General features: G+C 43.4%; 1 protein-coding gene across 8 annotated transcripts in view; it reads right to left on the bottom strand.

The window, feature by feature from the left end:
• eps15l1a (epidermal growth factor receptor pathway substrate 15-like 1a) overlaps nt 1–18,697 on the bottom strand; it is a 377,875-nt gene that overhangs the window by 167,711 nt on the left and 191,467 nt on the right. For all 8 annotated transcript variants that reach the window (XM_072593645.1, XM_072593644.1, XM_072593643.1 and 5 more), the window contains one exon: nt 13,126–13,323. In XM_072593645.1, coding sequence (XP_072449746.1) covers nt 13,126–13,323 — 198 coding nt within the window. The remainder of the gene's footprint in view (nt 1–13,125; nt 13,324–18,697) is intronic.

Below are 18,697 nucleotides of genomic sequence, written 5' to 3' on the forward strand. Positions count from 1 at the left end.
CACATATTCCTTCTTATCACTGCTTCCCCCATTCCGCACTCAATTCTCTAAGCTACCATAGACACTCATCTGCAACCCACGCACTACAGTAACTGCACAACAAGACCTTGCTGATCTGTTCTTTTGCCATTATGGAACAATTCAGTCCATGAAAACATTATTTTCACAACTCAAACACTTTGCAGAAAGAAAACAAACTATTGTCTAAAGCAAACAGCACACAGTTCCAACTGCACAATTTGTCCAGCTGCTTACATTCTCTGTTTTGCTAACTGTGTTAAAGCTGCTAGGTTCATTTCTTGACTGTGTTAGAGCAGAACAACATTTATTTTGTGACTCTGACTTAGAGAATCCTTTAAACACTTCAGGGAGGAAGGCAGAAAGTACAAGATAAAAGGAGGTAAAGATGTACAGCCAGAGAGGTAGTCAAAAATTGGGCTGTGGAGATTCTACTAAAAGAAAGTGGACAGGGGTAGAGGGAAACTTGAAATTCACTTGACACCAGGTCATAGTCCAAAACAGAACAGAGAAGTTTTTAATCTCTTTGTTGCTGGACAAATCTGCGCCAGGTCTGCCTTAATTTATTAAACAGGTAACATTGCTTTAATCAGATCGCACTCCAGTGATCCTTTTGACCATTCTTGAACCAAGGGGCCCCTCTGGAGGGGTCCATATCTTCATTTTAGTCATGTCACCTTATTACATTTGATTGATCTTTTCTTGTCATTAAAGCAAAAAAAATACAAATAATGTGTAATTTTTGAATGCAATTGCGCAATTTCGCCACGGAGCACAGAAGCTTTAACCTTTGTGTGGCTGGACAGAATTGCATCAGGCTGTCTTATTTTATTAACGTGGTAACCTTGCTTTAAACAGATCATACTCATAGTGATTCTTTTGACCAATCTTGAACCAAGAGGCCCCTTTGGAGGGGCCCATTTCTTCATTTAGTAAAACAGGTAAGCATCCTCCAAGGTGGACTTCAAGATCGTAACAAGGTAGAATCGCCGAGTAGAGACAGATAGCCAGGTTTCGTACCCATGAAGATGGCCTCAACAGTGATCTTGGGTTTGTGTTGCACTACAGGTGACACCGCCACAATGCTCTGTATCTATACAATCTTCCTTACTGTACTGTTTTGACAGCATCACTGTGATAAATTGTTATGATCTCTTTACCTTAAATAGTTTGTCCAGTTTTGAATTAATTATTGCACACTTTGACACACACACACGTGCACGGAGACACACTCTCATAAACATACTCGTGCGCGCACACTCTCTCTCGCACACACATGCTCTCGCACTCTCTCAAGTGCACTCACACACACACACATATGCCCTCCATCCAAACACACACAAAATCTATGGGGTGAATCATTTCACCCAAGGTGTTTGTTTATTTGCAGGTACATTCTATTTTGTTCAAGAAAAACACAATTTTTAGTCAATGTGGCATCTCATAAATTCCAGCTTTCAGAATAAAACAAGCCTGATTCCAGGCTAAAACAGACAGATTCTGAACAAAGCTTCACACCTATAATTTAGTGTCAGACTTGGGATGTCACCTTTTGTATATTCCTATTGCTCTGCCTGGTTGTCATGACATCACATTCTGGATTAGTGGTGCTGGAAGAGCACAGCAGTTCAGGCTGCATCCGAGGAGCAGTAAAATCGACGTTTCGGGCAAAAGCCCTTCATCAGGAACCATTGACTTTAGAAACACTTTATTCACAGTCTTAACATTCTTGGTCACTTGTAGAGATATATTATCTGACACTCCACTCATACCAGTTATATGATCTTTTGATCTCTCTGCCTATATACTTTGTATGTGTGCCCTGCTCTCTCACCACACCTGATGAAGGGGCTGCGCTTCGAAAGCTTCTGTGATTTCAAATCAGCCTGTTGGACGATAATCAGCCTGGTGTCATGTGACTTCTGATATTGTCCATCCCAGTCCAATACTGGCACCTCCACATCAGGATAGAGGGAGCTGGAATGGGGTCTTGAGGTGAATACAGTAGGTCAATGAAGATCTGAATGGACAAGGTGATCAAGGAACAGTCTGGATAACATTTTACCTAAAAAAGTTGGAATTAAAAATCTAATGACGTCCATGAATGCATCATCAATTGTAATAAAAAAACTCAACTGATTCACTAATGTTCTTCAGGTAAGGAAACTGTCACCCTGACCTACATGTGACTCCAGACTGCCCTCTGAAATGGCTTAACAAGCATTGAGTCATATTAACACTAGAAATGTAAAAAGAAATAAAACCAGACAGACCACCTGGTATTAATACACCAGAAACAGCAGTAGCAAACATAGCCCCACTGACTATGCAAAGTCCTCCTTACTAACATCGGAGGGCTCGTGTCAAAACTGGGAGAGCTTATCTCATAGGCTAGTCAAGCAATCATAACCCACACGATGTCCCAGACAGAACTATCACTATCCCCTGAGTATGTCCTGTCCCATAGTGGTATACACTCAGGAGGCAGTTGCCTATGAGTTCACACCATTGATTCAGATTCACAAAGTCTCATGACACCAGGTCAAGCATGGGTGAGGAAGCCTTCCACTGCTTATCACATATGGCACACCTCATTCAGCTGCTGAATCAGTACTCCACTGTTGTAAACACCAACTGGAGAAAGCACTGAGGGTGGCAAGGGCACAGAATGTATTCTGGATGGGGGACTTCAAATGGTCACCACCAAGAGTGGCCCAGCAGCACCACCACTGATCAAGGTGGCCATGATCTAAAGGTCATAGCTGCTAGACTGGGTCTGCAGCACATCATAGAGTCATGGAGTCCTACAGCACGGAGACAGGCCCTTCAGCCCAAACTGGTCTATGCTGACCAAAATATTTATCCACGTTAACCCCATTTCCTTGCACTCGTCCCATATCCTAAACCTTTCCTATCCATGTATTTGTCCAAATGCTTTTTAAATGTTGTTAATGTACCCGCCTCAGCTATAGAATTATGATGTTATGGCCATACAGAGACTTGGATATCACAGGAGCAGGAATGGTTGTTGGATGTTCCAGGGTTTAGATGTTCAAAAGGAACTGCGTGGAAAGTAAAGGAAGTGGAGGAGTGGCATTGTTAATCAGGGATAACAGCACAGCTGCAGAAAGGGAGAGCGTCGAGGAGAGTTGGTCTATATTGTCCATATGGAAGTCAGAAACAGGAAAGGAGCAGTCACTTTATTGTGAGTTTTCCACAGGCCTCCCATTAGCAACAGAGACACAGAGGAGCAGATTGGGAGGCAGATTTTGGAAACCTGTAGAAGTAACAGGGTTTTTATCATGGGTGACTTTAATTTACCTAATATTGATTGGAACCGACTTAGTTCAAATACTTCGGATGGAGCAGTTTTTGTGAGATGTGTCCAGAAAGGGTTCCTGACGCAGTATTTGGATAGGTTGATTAGAGGGGAGGCCATATTGGACTTGGTGTCGAGTGTGTGGTGCTTGAAAAGCACAACAGGTCAGGCAACACCCGAGGAGCAAGAGAATCGACGTTTTGGGCAGAAGCCCTTCATAAGCCTTTCTCAAGCATCTGCAGTCCTCACTTTCTCCATATTGGACTTGGTGCTTGTCAACGAACTATGCCAAGTGTCAGATCTCTTGGAGAGCATTTCAGCGATAGTGATCACAACTCCATGATCTGTATTATACTCATGGAAAGGGATAGGAGCAGACAGTATGGGAAAGTTTTTAATTGGGGGAGGGAGAATGAGGCCAGCCAATTCTGCATCCAGAATGCCAAATTTACCAGTATGCCATGCCTCCTTACTTTCTGAATGAGCCTACCATGGGGAACCTTATCAAACACCTTGCTAAAAAGAATGTACACCACATCAATCGCTCTACCTTCATCAATGTGTTTTGTCACATCCTCAAATAATTTGTTAAGGTTTGTGAGGCATGACCTGCCCCTCTCTAACCAAACTATGGTTTTTCAAGTAATCATAAATCCTATCTCTCAGAATCTACTCCAATACTTTGCCCCTCACAGACATAAGACTGACTGGTCTGTAATCCCAGCGTTATCCCTATTGCCTTTCTTGATCAATCATCTGGACAGTAAGAACGCAAATATCATTGCCAAAGGCTCAACAATCTCTTCCCTCACTCCCTGTAGTACCTGGGTGTATCCTGTTTGATCCAATGGATTTATCTATCCTTACGTTTTTCAAAATTTTCAGAACGTCCTCCTTCCCAATGTCATCCTGTTCTAGCAAACCAGTCTGTTTCATGCTGTCCTCAAAAATGTCAAGGTCCTTCTCAGTACAGAAACCAAGATATTCATTAAGGACTTCTTTTACTTCCTCTGACTCCAGGCATATGTTCCCTCCACTATCCCTGATCTGCCCTACCCTCAATCAGGCCAATTTCTTGCTCCTCATGTAAGTGGAGAATGCCTTAGGTTTTCCTTAATCCTACCCACCAAGGCTTTTCCATGCCCCCTTCTTGCTCTCATAAATCCATTCATAGAACATAGAACAATACAGCGCAGAACAGACCCTTCGGCCCTCGATGTTGCGCTGACCTGTGAACTATTCTCAGCTCGTCTAGGGCTTATCTAGGGATTGTTTAAATCTCCCTAATGTGGCTGAGTTGACTATATTGGCAGGTAGGGCATTCAATGCCCTTATCACTCAGAGTAAAGAATCTGTCTCTGACATCTGTCTTAAATCTATCACCCCTCAATTTGTAGTTATGCCCCCTCGTACAAGCTGGGGCTTGTTCAGTTCCGTCCTGGCTACCGTGTAACCCTCTACAGCCCTGTCTGATCCTTGTCTCCTCAACCTTAAGAAAGCGTCCTTCTTGCTATTGACTAGATGTTCCACATCCCTTGCCACCCATGGTTCCTTCAACCTGCCATTCCTTCCTTGCCTCAGTGGGAGAAACTTATCCACCACAATCAGCAGTTACTTCCTCAACAACCTCCACATTTCTGTTGTGCATTTTCCTGAGAACCATCAGACGGAAAGTATTCAGCCTGGAGTTCAATGACCGAGTGTTCCACAGGGACTAGCAGTATTCTGGGACTTCTGCTCTTTGTGATTTTTATAAACGACTTGGATGAGGAAGTGGAAAGGAGGTTAGTAAGTTTGCCAATGACATGAAGGTTGGTGGAGTTGTGGATGGCGTGGAGGGCTGTTGTAGGTTGCAACAGACATTGACAGGGTGCAGAACTAGACTGAGAAGCAGCAGATGGAGTTCAACCTAGAAAAGGGTGAAGTTATTCACTTTGGAAAGCTAGATTTGAATGCAGAATACAGGGTTACAGGCAGGATTCTTGGCAGTGTGAAAGAACAGAGGTATCATGTGGTCCATGTCCATAGATCCCTCAAAGTTGCCACGCAAGTTGATAGGGTGTTGGGTTTCATTAGCAGGGGGTTTGAGTTTAAGAGCTGCGATAAGCTGCAGCTCTATAAAGTCCTGGTTAGACCACACTTGGAATATTGTGTTCTGTTCTAGTCGCCTCATTTTAGGAAAAATGTGGAAGCTTTAGAGAGGGTGCAGAGGAGATTTACCAGGATTTTGCTTGGACCAGAGGTCATGTCTTATGAAGGAAGTTGAGGAAGTTGAAAGGAGGTTAGTAAGTTTGCCAATGACATGAAGGTTGGTGGAGCTGTGGATGGTGTGGAGGGCTGTTGTAGGTTGCAACAGACATTGACAGGGTGCAGAACTAGGCTGAGAAGCGGCAGATGGAGTTCAACCTAGAAAAGGGTTTTTCTCTTTGAAGCAAAGAAGGTTGAGAAGCGACTTGATGGAGGAGTATAAGATGTTGAGAGGCATAAAATGGAGTGGATAGCCAGATACTTTTTCCCACGGCAAAATGTCTATCACAGGGAGTGTAATTTTAAGGTGATTGGAGAAAGATTTAGCGGAGATGTCAGAGGTAGGTTCTTTCCACAGAGTGGTGGGTGCATTGTTAGCAGTGGTGGTAGAGTCAGATACTTTATGGACATTCAGGTGACTCATGGAATAGATACATGGAAGTTAGTATAATGAAGAGTATGTAGCCTAGTGGGAGAGAAGGCCGGCATAACATCGAGAGCCAAAGGGCCTGCACTGTGCTGTGCGGTACTGTTCTATGTTCAACCACTTCCGTTGGCAGCTCATTCCATATGCGTACCCACTCTCTGTGTAAAAAAGTTGCCCCTCAGATTCTCTTTTATCCTTTCCCCTCTAACCTTAAACTGATGCCCTCTAGTTCTTGATTCCCCTACCCTGGGAAAAAGACTGAGTGCATTCACCAAATTGCACCCTATTGTAGCAGACCCCTCCACCACTTTAAACGGCTTGGCCCCCGAGCACAAGATTGTTACTGTTTTGGACATAGCCAATGGTTTCTGTTCTATCCCGTTACACCCTGAGTCCCATGACAAATTTGCTTTTACAGTAAGGGACAGGCAGTATATGTGGACTCACCCGCCACAAGGGTTCCACAACAACCCCACTATTTTTCATAGGGTGATGAGCATCATTTTGAAGATAATAGATCTACCAGAGGGTAGCACTGCCCTCCAGTATGTAGATGATATCCTAATTGCCTCAGAGTCCAAGTCAGGACACCAGGAAGCTTTAGGGCTAGTATTACAGGAATTGGCAACCACAGGGTTAAATGTTAGTCCCACAATGGGACAAATGGCAAAACACAAGTCTTATACCTGGGACAACTTATATTCCAGGGACTCAAAGGAATGCCAAATGACCGCAAGAAGGCAATCCAACAGATGCCACGACCTGCCACCGTCAGGGGGGTCAGAAAGGTTATGGGGCTATTCAACTACAGTCGGAGCTTTATACCGGAATTCGCAAAATTGGCTGAACTGATCCAGAGACTAATTAAAGGAAGCAAGCCTGCCTTGGAAACTGTAACCTGGGGGCCAGAACAGGAGGAGGCATACAGTCAGCTTAAAACTCGGCTCATATCAGGCTAGGGCTGCCAGATCCCAGCAAGGATTTTCACATCCACTGTAATAACGAGGGAGGATTTTACTCTGCAGTGGTCACCACGACCACAGTAGCAGGAGAAGGCCCGTAGTGTACTACTCAACTACAGAAGGGCCAGAAGTCACCGGGGTTGCTCAGGTGCATAGCAGCCTTAGACTGTGCTGCTTGGATCATTAGGGTTAGCGAGCCCATAGTAATGACAGGGAATGTCATCCTCCACACTAAACACACCCTAGTAGAGATGCTAAACCCAGGGAAACAGAGAGGCATCTCCAATATGAGAAGGGCAAAGTGGGGGGCAGTTCTTTTATCCCCAAGTCAGTCTGTGGTAATAGTTAGGGATATCAGAGAAAACCCAGTTGGGGAATTCTAGTCACAGAGGAACCGCACAACTGTGGGGATATAGATGGGGATGAAGATGGGGGGACAGTAAAGGATACCAGCCAAGGAGACCCTCTTCATGGGTCACGAAAATACGTAGCAGGGTCGCCCCGAATAGGATGCGCTATGATAAATGATAAGTTAGAAACAGTTATGTCCGGAAGGATTGATGAAAGTCAGTCTGCACAGGTAGCAGAACTGGCAGCACTCACCAAAGCACTGGAACTAAGCAAAAGGAAAAATTGTGTATATATATCATACAGACAGTCAATATGCCTTTGGTGTAGTCCCATGACTACATAGCGGCATTGGGTAGAAGAGGGTTCACCATCGTGGGGAGATCCCCTATCAAACACCAACTAAGAGTTCAGGCACAATTGCATGTCAGTGAACAGCCAAAAGAGGCTGCAGTAATAAAAATACAAGCCCATCAAAAGGAGCCAGCAAAAGAAAGTCCAAGTTGTCTAAACTTCAAAGGAAACTAGGCAGCAGCTCAGAAAACCTAGGACAAGAAGCCACTGATGATGCTGCCATAGTCACTATTGAATTATCAAAAGATGCTATCCAAATTCAGCAGCTACAGGAGGACAACCTGCAGGGAGAGAGAGAGAGAAATGAGAACTCTAGGGGGCATTCAAAGGGGAGGGATGGTGTCTGGAGGCGAGCAGATAAGGTGGTAGCACCAGTGTGTATACAGAACACATTGCTTGAACTGCACTACGGGCTCTCCCATACAGGTAGAGAGGCCATGATAGCAAGCCTCGGGAGAGAGTGGTGGTGGAAGGGAATGGGAAGAGATGTGGCTAAGTACTGTCACAGATGCATGGTTTGTGCACAACATAAAGCTGCACTGCGACCACTGTTGCCAGAATATTAGCAGAGGAGGTGATGCCAAGGTGAGGGGTAGCCCTCCAGATCGACTCCGACAAAGGGACATATTTTACAGGCAAGGTCATGAAGACTGTCTATCAGTTACTCGGCATTAGACAAAAACTTCACATTCCCTCTCACACCAGAGCTCAGGGGTGGCAGAGAGAATATATAGAATGCTCAAAAGTTACTTTAGCCAAGGCTACGCACACCTCAAGCAGAATATGGGCTGAAGTATGGCCAGCCATACTAATGAAATTAAGAGCCACCATGAATCTGGCAACCTGGCTAACACCACATGAATAAATGACCGGGCGAGCAATGCAATTGTTGGAGACAATAATCACAGGTGGCACCTATGTGGGTCCACTAAAGGACAAAATTCAGCGGTATGCGATAGAATTAAATGACCAATTGAAAGGCATGTAGAAATCTGTAATTGATAGACAGGACAAAAAGGTCAAGGCAGGGGAACTTGAAATCTTCCCTGAGGTCCCAGCAGCAGGAAGCCGCGCCATGGTGCGAGCACTGCCTGACAAACCAGGCTTTGCCCCAAAATGGAACGGGCCATATGACGTGGGAATAAGTGGGGACACCTGGGCCTGCATAGATAGTATAGGGAAAGGCACATGGAAGCACTGGACCCAACTAAAACCGTTTAAAGACTCCTGTGACCAAACTAATGTCATTGACCATTCTTCAAGCGCAGACAGGAGCGGCAGCCAAGAATGTCATCCCGAGGGGAGTACCAAAAACATGACAGGACAAACCACACAGAAGCACAACTGCACTTCCTGACGAAAACAAAGAATTTGACTGATAACTTTAGTTTAACTGCAAAATGCATATACATGTCTGTATTTAACTGTGTCTAAGTGTCGCGACTGTTGGGATCATGTCAGGATTTGAAGATAATCTCTTCTATAAAACCCATCTAAGTCTACATGGAAACTGAACTGTCTGCTACCAACCAGCATGATCAGTAGATTCACTATTTGTGGCCACCCGGTGTGGGCCCCTCACGACCTGTGCACAGTAGACACCTCAGGAGCGCCGTGTAAGGGGTAGATAGGGAAACACAAGTGTGGACTCCAGAGTAGATGTGTACAGCTGGACAAGACCACCAGCCCCTGGGGCCGGGTCCCCCAGCCTAGGGAAGGAAAGACCCATTTAAAACCCGGTAATTACCTACTCTGTTTCACAGGGCAGAGTTGGGAATGCGTTTATGCCCTGGTTCCCAAAAATGACTCATGCATCCAGGCACAGCACACATATCAGCACTATACAGTCACCAGGGGATAGTTTACCTGCACCCGCAGCGAGCAGGCATGCTTGAATGTGATCACAGGCAGACAATTCATACATGATCAGTGCAATGACACCCATGTCAGCTGTCACATTGATGTAACCGTTCAATACTTACCAGCTGTGGGAGGCACCTGCGGGATCAGGGGCAACATGGGTGGACAGACAGACAGAAGGACAGGACAATGTCTGTTACTGAGCAGTGAAGGGATGTGTTTTTCTATTTAAGGGGAGTTATGCAACAGACACCCCAAACGTGTTTGCAGTAGGGACAATTGCACCCTTGACTGTACCATGCCCCAGCGAGGTACATATTCAGAGAAGGATAGTGACCCGCTCCATCAGTCAGGAGTTCTGTGCAGGACCCCCAACTTTGGAGTCATCATTGGGATATGGATTTTTGGGATCTCTATCTTTGCAGAGGGCTGGGGGGGGGTGGGGGGGGGGGGGGGGGGAGGCAGTAGCAAGGGTTGTCAGTGCTAAAAACCGAAATTACCTTGCCTGACTGTCTTAGGCAATAATACCTCAAAAGCTCTGGAAGCAGTTAATATAGAATTGGTGAACTCAGACTCTACAGACAGCAGACACGTTACGCGGTGGCTTATCAATTAGCACAGCAAGGGGGAGTTTGTACAATTGTTGGTGACAATTGTGTCACCCATGTTGTTGATGCCTTTTATAATATTACTGAAGCCATCAAGAATATCAGACACCAGCTAGATAATTTTCGACAGATAGCCATTATTACAGACAGCTGGCTAAATTGATTGAGAGGCAAATCTTGCGGACCCTATTTGACACACGCGATAGTTCTCTTCATTGTACTCATGCTGGTATTCTGTGTGGGCCTCGGGTGTTTAAAGCTCTGCTGTAAGGCGCTACTGACAAGAACTGTACCAGCAGTGAGTGCCATCAAGAAAAGCCCCCAACGAAATTGGCACTCCATGATACCCCTCAGGAGGAAGAATCCCTAGAAATGACCTACTGTACAAGTGAATTGGGTGATCTGCAGGAGATCTCCAAAGTCACCTCCTTGACCACAAAGGGGGGAGTGAAGTGGGAGATGGCACGGGGCAGGGTGACACACAAGATGGCCTCTGAGCCACACGTTGGCTACTTGACACACAAGATTGCCGCCAGACCACAACATGGAGAGAGACAACACAGCAAACACAGATACTGCCTGGGGCCACCAAAATGCCAACACAATGCACTCACAACCCAAATGATTAGCTTAAGGTGGGTGGGGGAGAGAATACACATGAGCAGCGTACACTGCCCAAAGTGTCTAGGTCCAGCCAAAACCTTTGATAGAAATGCTAACAGACTCAATACACAGTGATAACAGCCAGGGCTGCAGTAATCATCCTTCTCATTACTACAGCAATGGACTTCCACACAAACATCAAAACTGACAACAACTGCACTGAAATTAACAATGACTGCGCCGAAACTACTAACGATTCTGCAATGTTTACCATAAACAAAACATGTTACAAAGACAATAACCTCAACACTGAGCTATTATTACAAAATGTATAAAAGTATCTTGACGTGCCCGGGATTGAGAGAAGAATCACAGCTGACCACTGTACTGTTGGTGTCTTGCTCTCCCCAGAGCTCCGGTATTCCCTTGTACACTAAACTCTGTCATTGAACCGCAACTCTGACTCCAAGGCTGGTGATTTTCCCCACAATAGTGGTAAACGCATGAAGGATGTTCCCAATAATTAGGGAGTCCAGAATTAGGGCTCACAGTCTACGGATATTGGATAGGCCATTTATGACTAAGATGAGGAGAAATTTCCTCACACAAGAATGGTGTGCCTAAGGAATTCTTTGCCACAGAAAGCAGTTGAGGCAAAAATATTGAATGTTTTCAAGAAAGAGATAGATATAGTTGGGGCTTATGAGATGAAAGCAGGAACAGAGTACTGAGCAGAATGATTCACTGTGATCATTTTGAATTGCAGAGCAAGCTAAAAGGGTCAAATGGCCAATTCCTGGTCCCACTTAATAGGCTTCAAAATCCAGTCATGAATGCTGGTGGACATTTGAACAACTCACAGGAGGAGGCAGCACCATAAATACCTCCATCTCAATGGTAGGGGAGCCTGGTATATCGAGCAAAAGATAAGGCTGATGCATTTGCAACAATCTTCAACCAGAAGGATTGAGTGGTTGATCCATCTCAGCCTTGTCCAGAGATCTCCTGCATTACATATGCCAGTTTTCAGTCAATTTATTTAATGTGAAATTAAGAAATGGCTGGAGGTACTAGATATTGCAACGGCAATGGGACCAGCCAACATTTCAGCAATGGTACTGCAGACTTGCACTCCAGAACTTGCCACATCCCTAGCCAAGCTGTTCCAGTACAGCTACAACACTGGCATCTACCCAATGATGTGGAAAATTGCCAAGTATGTCTTGTCCACAAAAACAAAATAATTCCAATTCAGTCAATTATCATCCCATCAGTCCAATCATGATCAGTAAAATGACGGAAGATGTCATTAACAGTACTATCAAGCAGCTTAGCAATAACAGTTGCTCAGTTTAAATTCCACCAGAGGGCACTCAGCTCCTGACCTCATTACAGCCTTAGCACAAACATGGACAAAACAGCTAATTCTTAGGGTGAGGTGAGTGACAGCCCTTGACATCAAAGCTGCATTTGACTAATTTTGGCATCAAGGAGATCTAGCAAAACTGGATCAATGGGAATCAAGGGAAAACTCTGCCAATTAGAGTCATACCTGGCTCAAAGGAAGACAGTTGTAGTTGTTGGAAGTCAGTCATCTCGGCTCCAGGACATCTCCAGCAGGAAGTTCTCAAGGGAGTGCAGTTGGCCCTACCATCTTCACTTTCGAACAGTCATGTCAGACTCAAAACATTAGTGCTGTTTCGCTTCCCAAATGCTGCAAGACCAAAGTTTTGCCAGAATCCTCTATTTTTTTCTTTCTAAATTAATCTCCACTTTATTGATTTGCTATCAGGTTGGTTTTCCAAAGTTTTATAATCTACTATATTTTTCAAAGCAGGATCCTACTGGTAATCTGGTCTATAAAAGCAACATATTCACTATGTTCTTTTATGTAGAAGTGTAAGGTGTTCAGTGATGGACACTTAGTCATTCCTCAATTTTCTCTCTCTCTCTCACACACGCGAACACACACATATTAAGTCTTCAAGGGCCATAAAACCAAGCAATGGGGAAATGCAGACAGCAATTAGAAATAAAAGCCACAAATCTATAGGTTGATTATCACTCTTTTTCCACGATGAGCATATTCAATAAAAGACCTCTTTGTCAAATCATTGAATTGATGGTGAAGTTACTCCACAAAGTTAATTCATACAAAAAGCAAGGCTATGGGAATGAAAGGTAGAGAAAGCAGTTTTTCTTGCCTCCTCCAATTTGGTAGTCTGAACTATACTCAATAGTTCTTTCCAAAAGGCATTTCTTCCGTAAATTTATGGAGACTTCTTGATCTCTATCCTGCTTTTAAAAACGTACCTGAGGCTGTGAGAGATGCAGAAAATCTGACGTAATAGGAATGCAACTGATATACATAGTTCTCACCTGGTTAATTTCATCCTGAGTAGATTTTAGTGACTTGATGATCGTCTCAAGTTGTACCTTGCCAGCCTCAATGCTCTGTTCCAATTGTGATTCCTCTTGCTGTAGTTTATTTAGCTCTGTCTTGGCTTTGTTCAGCTCCTCTTCCTGGGATTGCATGTCTGACTCCTGATTTGCAATCTGTGTCTTTAGCGATGAAATCTGTTCCACACAAAGTCAATATAATTAAATCATGTAACACCAGCCAGATGACAATTATCAATAAACCTTGAGAAAATACAGGAGACGATGAATCATTTATACTTCGCCTTCAACTATCTCATTATATGTGCAGCTTAGTCACAACCCATGTATCTTCTGGACAATAGAAGCTGGACAATAGTTACAATATGAAAACTGAAGTTTATACAATAATGATTCACCCCATGAATTAGTCACTAAAAATACCTTCAACTCAACATTAGCTGAGACAATTTTACTAGATTAAAAAAAACACAAGATGACAGGTTTGCACAGTAAAAGACTTCTTCAGCAGTTAAAAAGATACAACTATTTGATTTACAGGATACATACATACATATATGCATACTCATACACACACTTCTAGATCTCCCATGACAGTTCTCCTGTCAATTCTGATAACATCGTTGTTTTGAATTTGGTATACAAAATCAGTCTGTAGGTCAAATTTGTCTTTATTTCATGGAAAACAAATCTGTGTTGAAGCTTTCGTGACTGTGCTCAGCGATTCAATCATTTCTTCATCCAAATCATACATCAGTAATGCCCATCAAATGAGAGGAAAGGTGAGGAGAAAAACTAACTAACAACTACGTGATGGCAACCAATCTGCTTTGGGATGTACAATGTATAGGTTGGGGTGAATTTCAAGACAAAGACTTAATGAACCATCCATGTGTTTAAGGGTAGTGATACAGAGCATACAATTAAAACAGGAAGGTCAACATGAAGTATTTAGACAGACATGAACAGAAAGGGAATAAAGGGATGCAGACCATGTGCAGGCTGATGGGATTAGTTTAGAATGACAATATGGTCAACACAGATATGATGGGTCAAAGGGCCTGTTCTATATTCAAACATCTGATCGGCCTCTCCTCCCTTGGCCTGAGTCATTGGATCTCAGCTCTCGCCTTCCTTGTAGTTCAAACAAATATTCCTGTTGTTAAAATTTATCTTCAAAGGGTTTTACTGTTCTTGGTGCCACTTCTTGAGAAATTATTTGAAACAGTAAACACATTGCTGCAGCTTGAAAAGACAAGTTGTGGGGATTGCTCAAAAGGATCACAGTGATCGATGCCAGTAAATTTTTCACAGGCTTAAACTGTCATACTGCAAGCTGGATATATAAGTGCAGGGATAACTCTCTGACACTGAGCACGAATGAATTAAAACATAAAGGCCTGGATTCTGTGGTAACAATGACTGCAAAATTGTGAGTATCCACTTCCATATTCCTCTAGAACTGATAGAAACTTGCTGTTTGAGAGTGCATAGACACAATTAAACATAGCATTCCAGAAGCTGGTGAGTCTTTGTTTCTCCATAGGTTGCATTACTGAAGAAAGTCAGATTTCAAACAATTAGAAATCAGTAACATAATAAAAACAACTTAATTTACACTGTTAGTCTTGCGCAAGACATTTGAAAATGTTGCATTGGGTTGAATTGAGTTTTTTTTTAAAATTGACATACTAAGCTCCTAATCATTGCTAAAAATTCTGACTTTGAGAAACTAAGTTTAAACGATGGTTTTAAAACACCTTAGATGATAACAGCCAGTTCTCTATCACTTCCCTAAAGACTACTTTTTGGCTTCCTGACCCTTTTTCAATAGCAGGTGTAAGAGTGCCAGGATGGAGGCCAGGTTACATAAGAATTTTCTGTAATAATTCACAACCTCCAAGAGAAGATGAACAGTTTTCTGTTTGCAAGGGCAGCCATTGTCCATTGCCATTTGCCAAGGCAACTTTGAATCCAATTCAACACATTACCGTGTATCCTATGGTATTTACTTTTTTGATCAATCTGCCATGTGGGACTTTGTCAAATGCCTTACTAAAATCCATGTAGATGATAACCACTGCACTACCATCATTGCTTCTCCTTGTCACATCTTCAAATTTGAAAGGCATGGCCTTCCATTACAAAATCATGCTGACTATCCCTGAGTAGCTCTATGTGACACTTTATCTGATCTCTCAGGATTGATTCTAACAATTTGCCTACCACCAAAGTAAGACTAACTGGCCTATAAATGTTTAGCATTTCCTTTGTACCCTTTTTAAACAACAGAATCACATTTGCATTCCTCCAGCACCTCACCTGTGTCCAGTGAAGATTGGAAAATAATCCTCAGAGCATCTGCTATTTCCTTCCTGACCTCCTTCACCATCCTAGGGAACAATCCATCTGACTCTGGTGATTTATTCAGTTTCAAGGATTCCAACTCCATTAACACTTCCTCCATTGTTATAATTATATTGTCCAATAGTATGTCCACTGCTTTTCTTAGATTACTATATCCACATCATCCCTTTCCCTTGTGAATACAAAGACAAAAGATGCATTTAAAATTCATCCCATACTCTCTGCATCTTCACACAAGTTCCCTTCTTCTCCTTTGATAGATCCCACCTTTGCCTTACCTCTCCTTTTTTTCTCTTTATATATTGAAGTATCTCTGAGTATTCCTTTATCTTGCTTGCTAATATTTTTTCATGCCCTATCTGATTTTCTTACTTTTTTTATTAGATCCCTGTCCTGTCTATACTCCTTCAACTATCTGCTGTAGAGTTTTTTTTGTGAGAATCAAAAACTTTTTTGGGGGGTTTAATCATCCTCTGTATTTTTGTAGACAACCATGGAGGTCTAGAGTTAGCAGTAGCATTCTTATTTTTGGAGGGGACATGTCTGCTTTGTTCCTAAAGATCTGAGTTTTTAGTGCCTCCCACTAGTTTGTCCAGTCCACCCAAGCCAAATCACTTCACAGTTTTGTAAAATTTGCCTTCTCTCAGGTTAAAAAATGTTACTCCTGATTTATCTTGGTCCTTTTCCATAATAATATTAAATCAAATCAAATTGTGGTCACTATCCCTGATATGGTCGCTCACTGTCACTTTACCCATTTGTCCATCATTATTTCCCAAAATTAAACCTAGTATTATGTATTCTTCCATTGGGCTTTTCACATATTGTTTAAAAAAAAATTCCCAGACACAGTACCTGAATTCTTCACCCTCAATGCCATTTGTTTGAAATCCAGTTGATATTGGGATAGTTAAAGTCTCCGATCATTGTTGCCCTCTTCTTCCTACAGATAGAAATTTATCTACATTTTTGTTTTTTTATCTCCTCACTATTTTAGGGTCTCTAGTACTTGCCCCCATATCTTTTCCTCTAGCACCCTGTTCTTAGGAAGGGTCACTGAACTTGAAACGTTAACTCTGATTTCTCCTCATATATGCTGCTGGACCTGCTGAGATTTTCCAGCAACTTCCATTTTGGTTTCTGATTTACAACATCCACAGTTCTTTCAGCCTGCTGGCTGTTGGAGACCTGTAATCCAAACCCATTAAACTGATTCCACCATTCCATGAGCTCTACCCATATGACCTGACTGGATATGCCTTCCAGTTGTCACAGGGAATTCTTGAACCACCAAAGTCTAATTTCTGCCTGTGGAGTCTTATCCTGCAGTGTGATCACCTCTCTATACATACTATCCATAATTCGGTGGTGGGCAAGTTGTTGGAGGGAATCCTGAGGGACAGGATGTGCCTGTATTTGGAAAGGTAAGGACTGATTAGGGATAGTCATCATGGCTTTGTCCATGGGAAATCATGTCTCACAAACTTGATTGAGTTTTTTGAAGAAGTATCAAAGAGGATTGATGAGGACAGAGCGGTAGATGTGATCTATATGGACTTCATGGGAGACTGATTAGCAAGGTTAGATCTCATGGAATAAAGGGAGAACTAGCCATTTGGATACAGAACTGGCTTAAAGGTAGAAGACAGAGGGTGGTGGTGGAGGGTTGTTTTTCAGACTGGAGACCTGTGACCAGTGGAGTGCCATAAGGATCGGTGCTGGGTCCTTACTTTTTGTCATTTACATAAATGATTTGGATGCGAGCATAAGAGGTACAGTTAGTAAGTTTGCAGATGACACCAAAATTGGAGGTGTAGTGGACACCTCAGATTATAACAGCATCTTGACCAGTTGGGCCAATGGGCTGAGAAGTGGCAGATGGAGTTTAATTCAGATAAATGTGAGGTGCTGCATTTTGGGAAAGCAAATCTTAGCAGACCTATACACTTAATAGTAAGGTCCTAGGGAGTGTCAGCAAGATGTTATGAAACTTGAAAGGGCTCAGAAAAGATTTACAAGGATGATGCCAGGGTTGGAGGATTTGAGCTATCGGGAGAGGCTGAACAGGCTGGGGCTGTTTTCCCTGGAGCATCGGAGGCTGAGGGGTGACCTTATAGAGGTTTACAAAATTATGAAGGGCATGGATTGGGTAAATAGGCAAAGTCTTTTCCCTGAGGTCGGGGAGTCCAGAACTAGAGTGCATAGGATTAGGGTGAGAGGGGAAAGATATAGAAAAGACCTAAGGGCCAACTTTTTCACGCAGAGGGTGGTGTGGGTATGGAATGAGCTGTCAGAGGAAGTGGTGGAGGCTGGTACAATTGCAACATTTAAGAGGCATTTGGATGGGTATATGAATAGGAAGGGTTTGGAGGGATATGGGCCGGGTGCTGGCAGGTGTGACTAGATTAGGTTGGAATATCTGGTCAGCATGGACGGGTTGGACCGAAGGGTCTGTTTCATGCTGTACATCTCTATGACTCTAAGATCTAAGCTCTGGTACAGATGTGGGAGCCAGGGGCCCTTCGATCATCCTCACTTTCTCTTCTAATGGGTGTAACCTGGTTTTGTCAACTCTGTAACCCAAGTAGATCACTTGGGGCACCTTCTCTTCTAAGGCGTACGTCTGCCTGGGAGAAACCTATGAGCACTATGTCCAAGTTCTCCAAGCTTTTTATTGGTCGACTCTGTTATTAGTATGTCATCCAATGAGGGTCCCCCTTGACCTCACCTCTCACCCCACCAGTCTCCACATCCAATATATCATCCTGAAACAATCCCGCCAACACCAATTAGACTCCATCATCATGAACATCTTCCCCTTCCCATCCATCTCTGCCTTCTGCAAGAACCGTTCCCTTCGCCAATCCTTGGTTATGCCACCAACCTCTCCAGCTTCCCCCCCAAACCCCCTGGTACCTTCCCCTGCAATCGTAAAAGATTAAACACCTGTTGGCACACTATGCCCCTCACCTCCATCCAGAGCCCCAAACAGTCCTTTCAGGTGAGACAAAGTTCACTTGCCTCTCCTCCAAACTAGCTTACTGTATCCGGGAAGACCAAACATAAACTCAGGGAACGTCTCGCCGAGCATCTCAGCCGGGCCCGCAAGGGCCAACCTGACCTCTCATTCACTGCCCATTTTAATTCCTCTTCCCACTCCCTTCGCAAACTGATCATCCTTGGC

The sequence above is a fragment of the Chiloscyllium punctatum genome, chromosome 24 (assembly GCF_047496795.1).
Source record: "Chiloscyllium punctatum isolate Juve2018m chromosome 24, sChiPun1.3, whole genome shotgun sequence".
In the NCBI taxonomy this organism is placed as follows: Eukaryota; Metazoa; Chordata; class Chondrichthyes; order Orectolobiformes; family Hemiscylliidae; genus Chiloscyllium; species Chiloscyllium punctatum.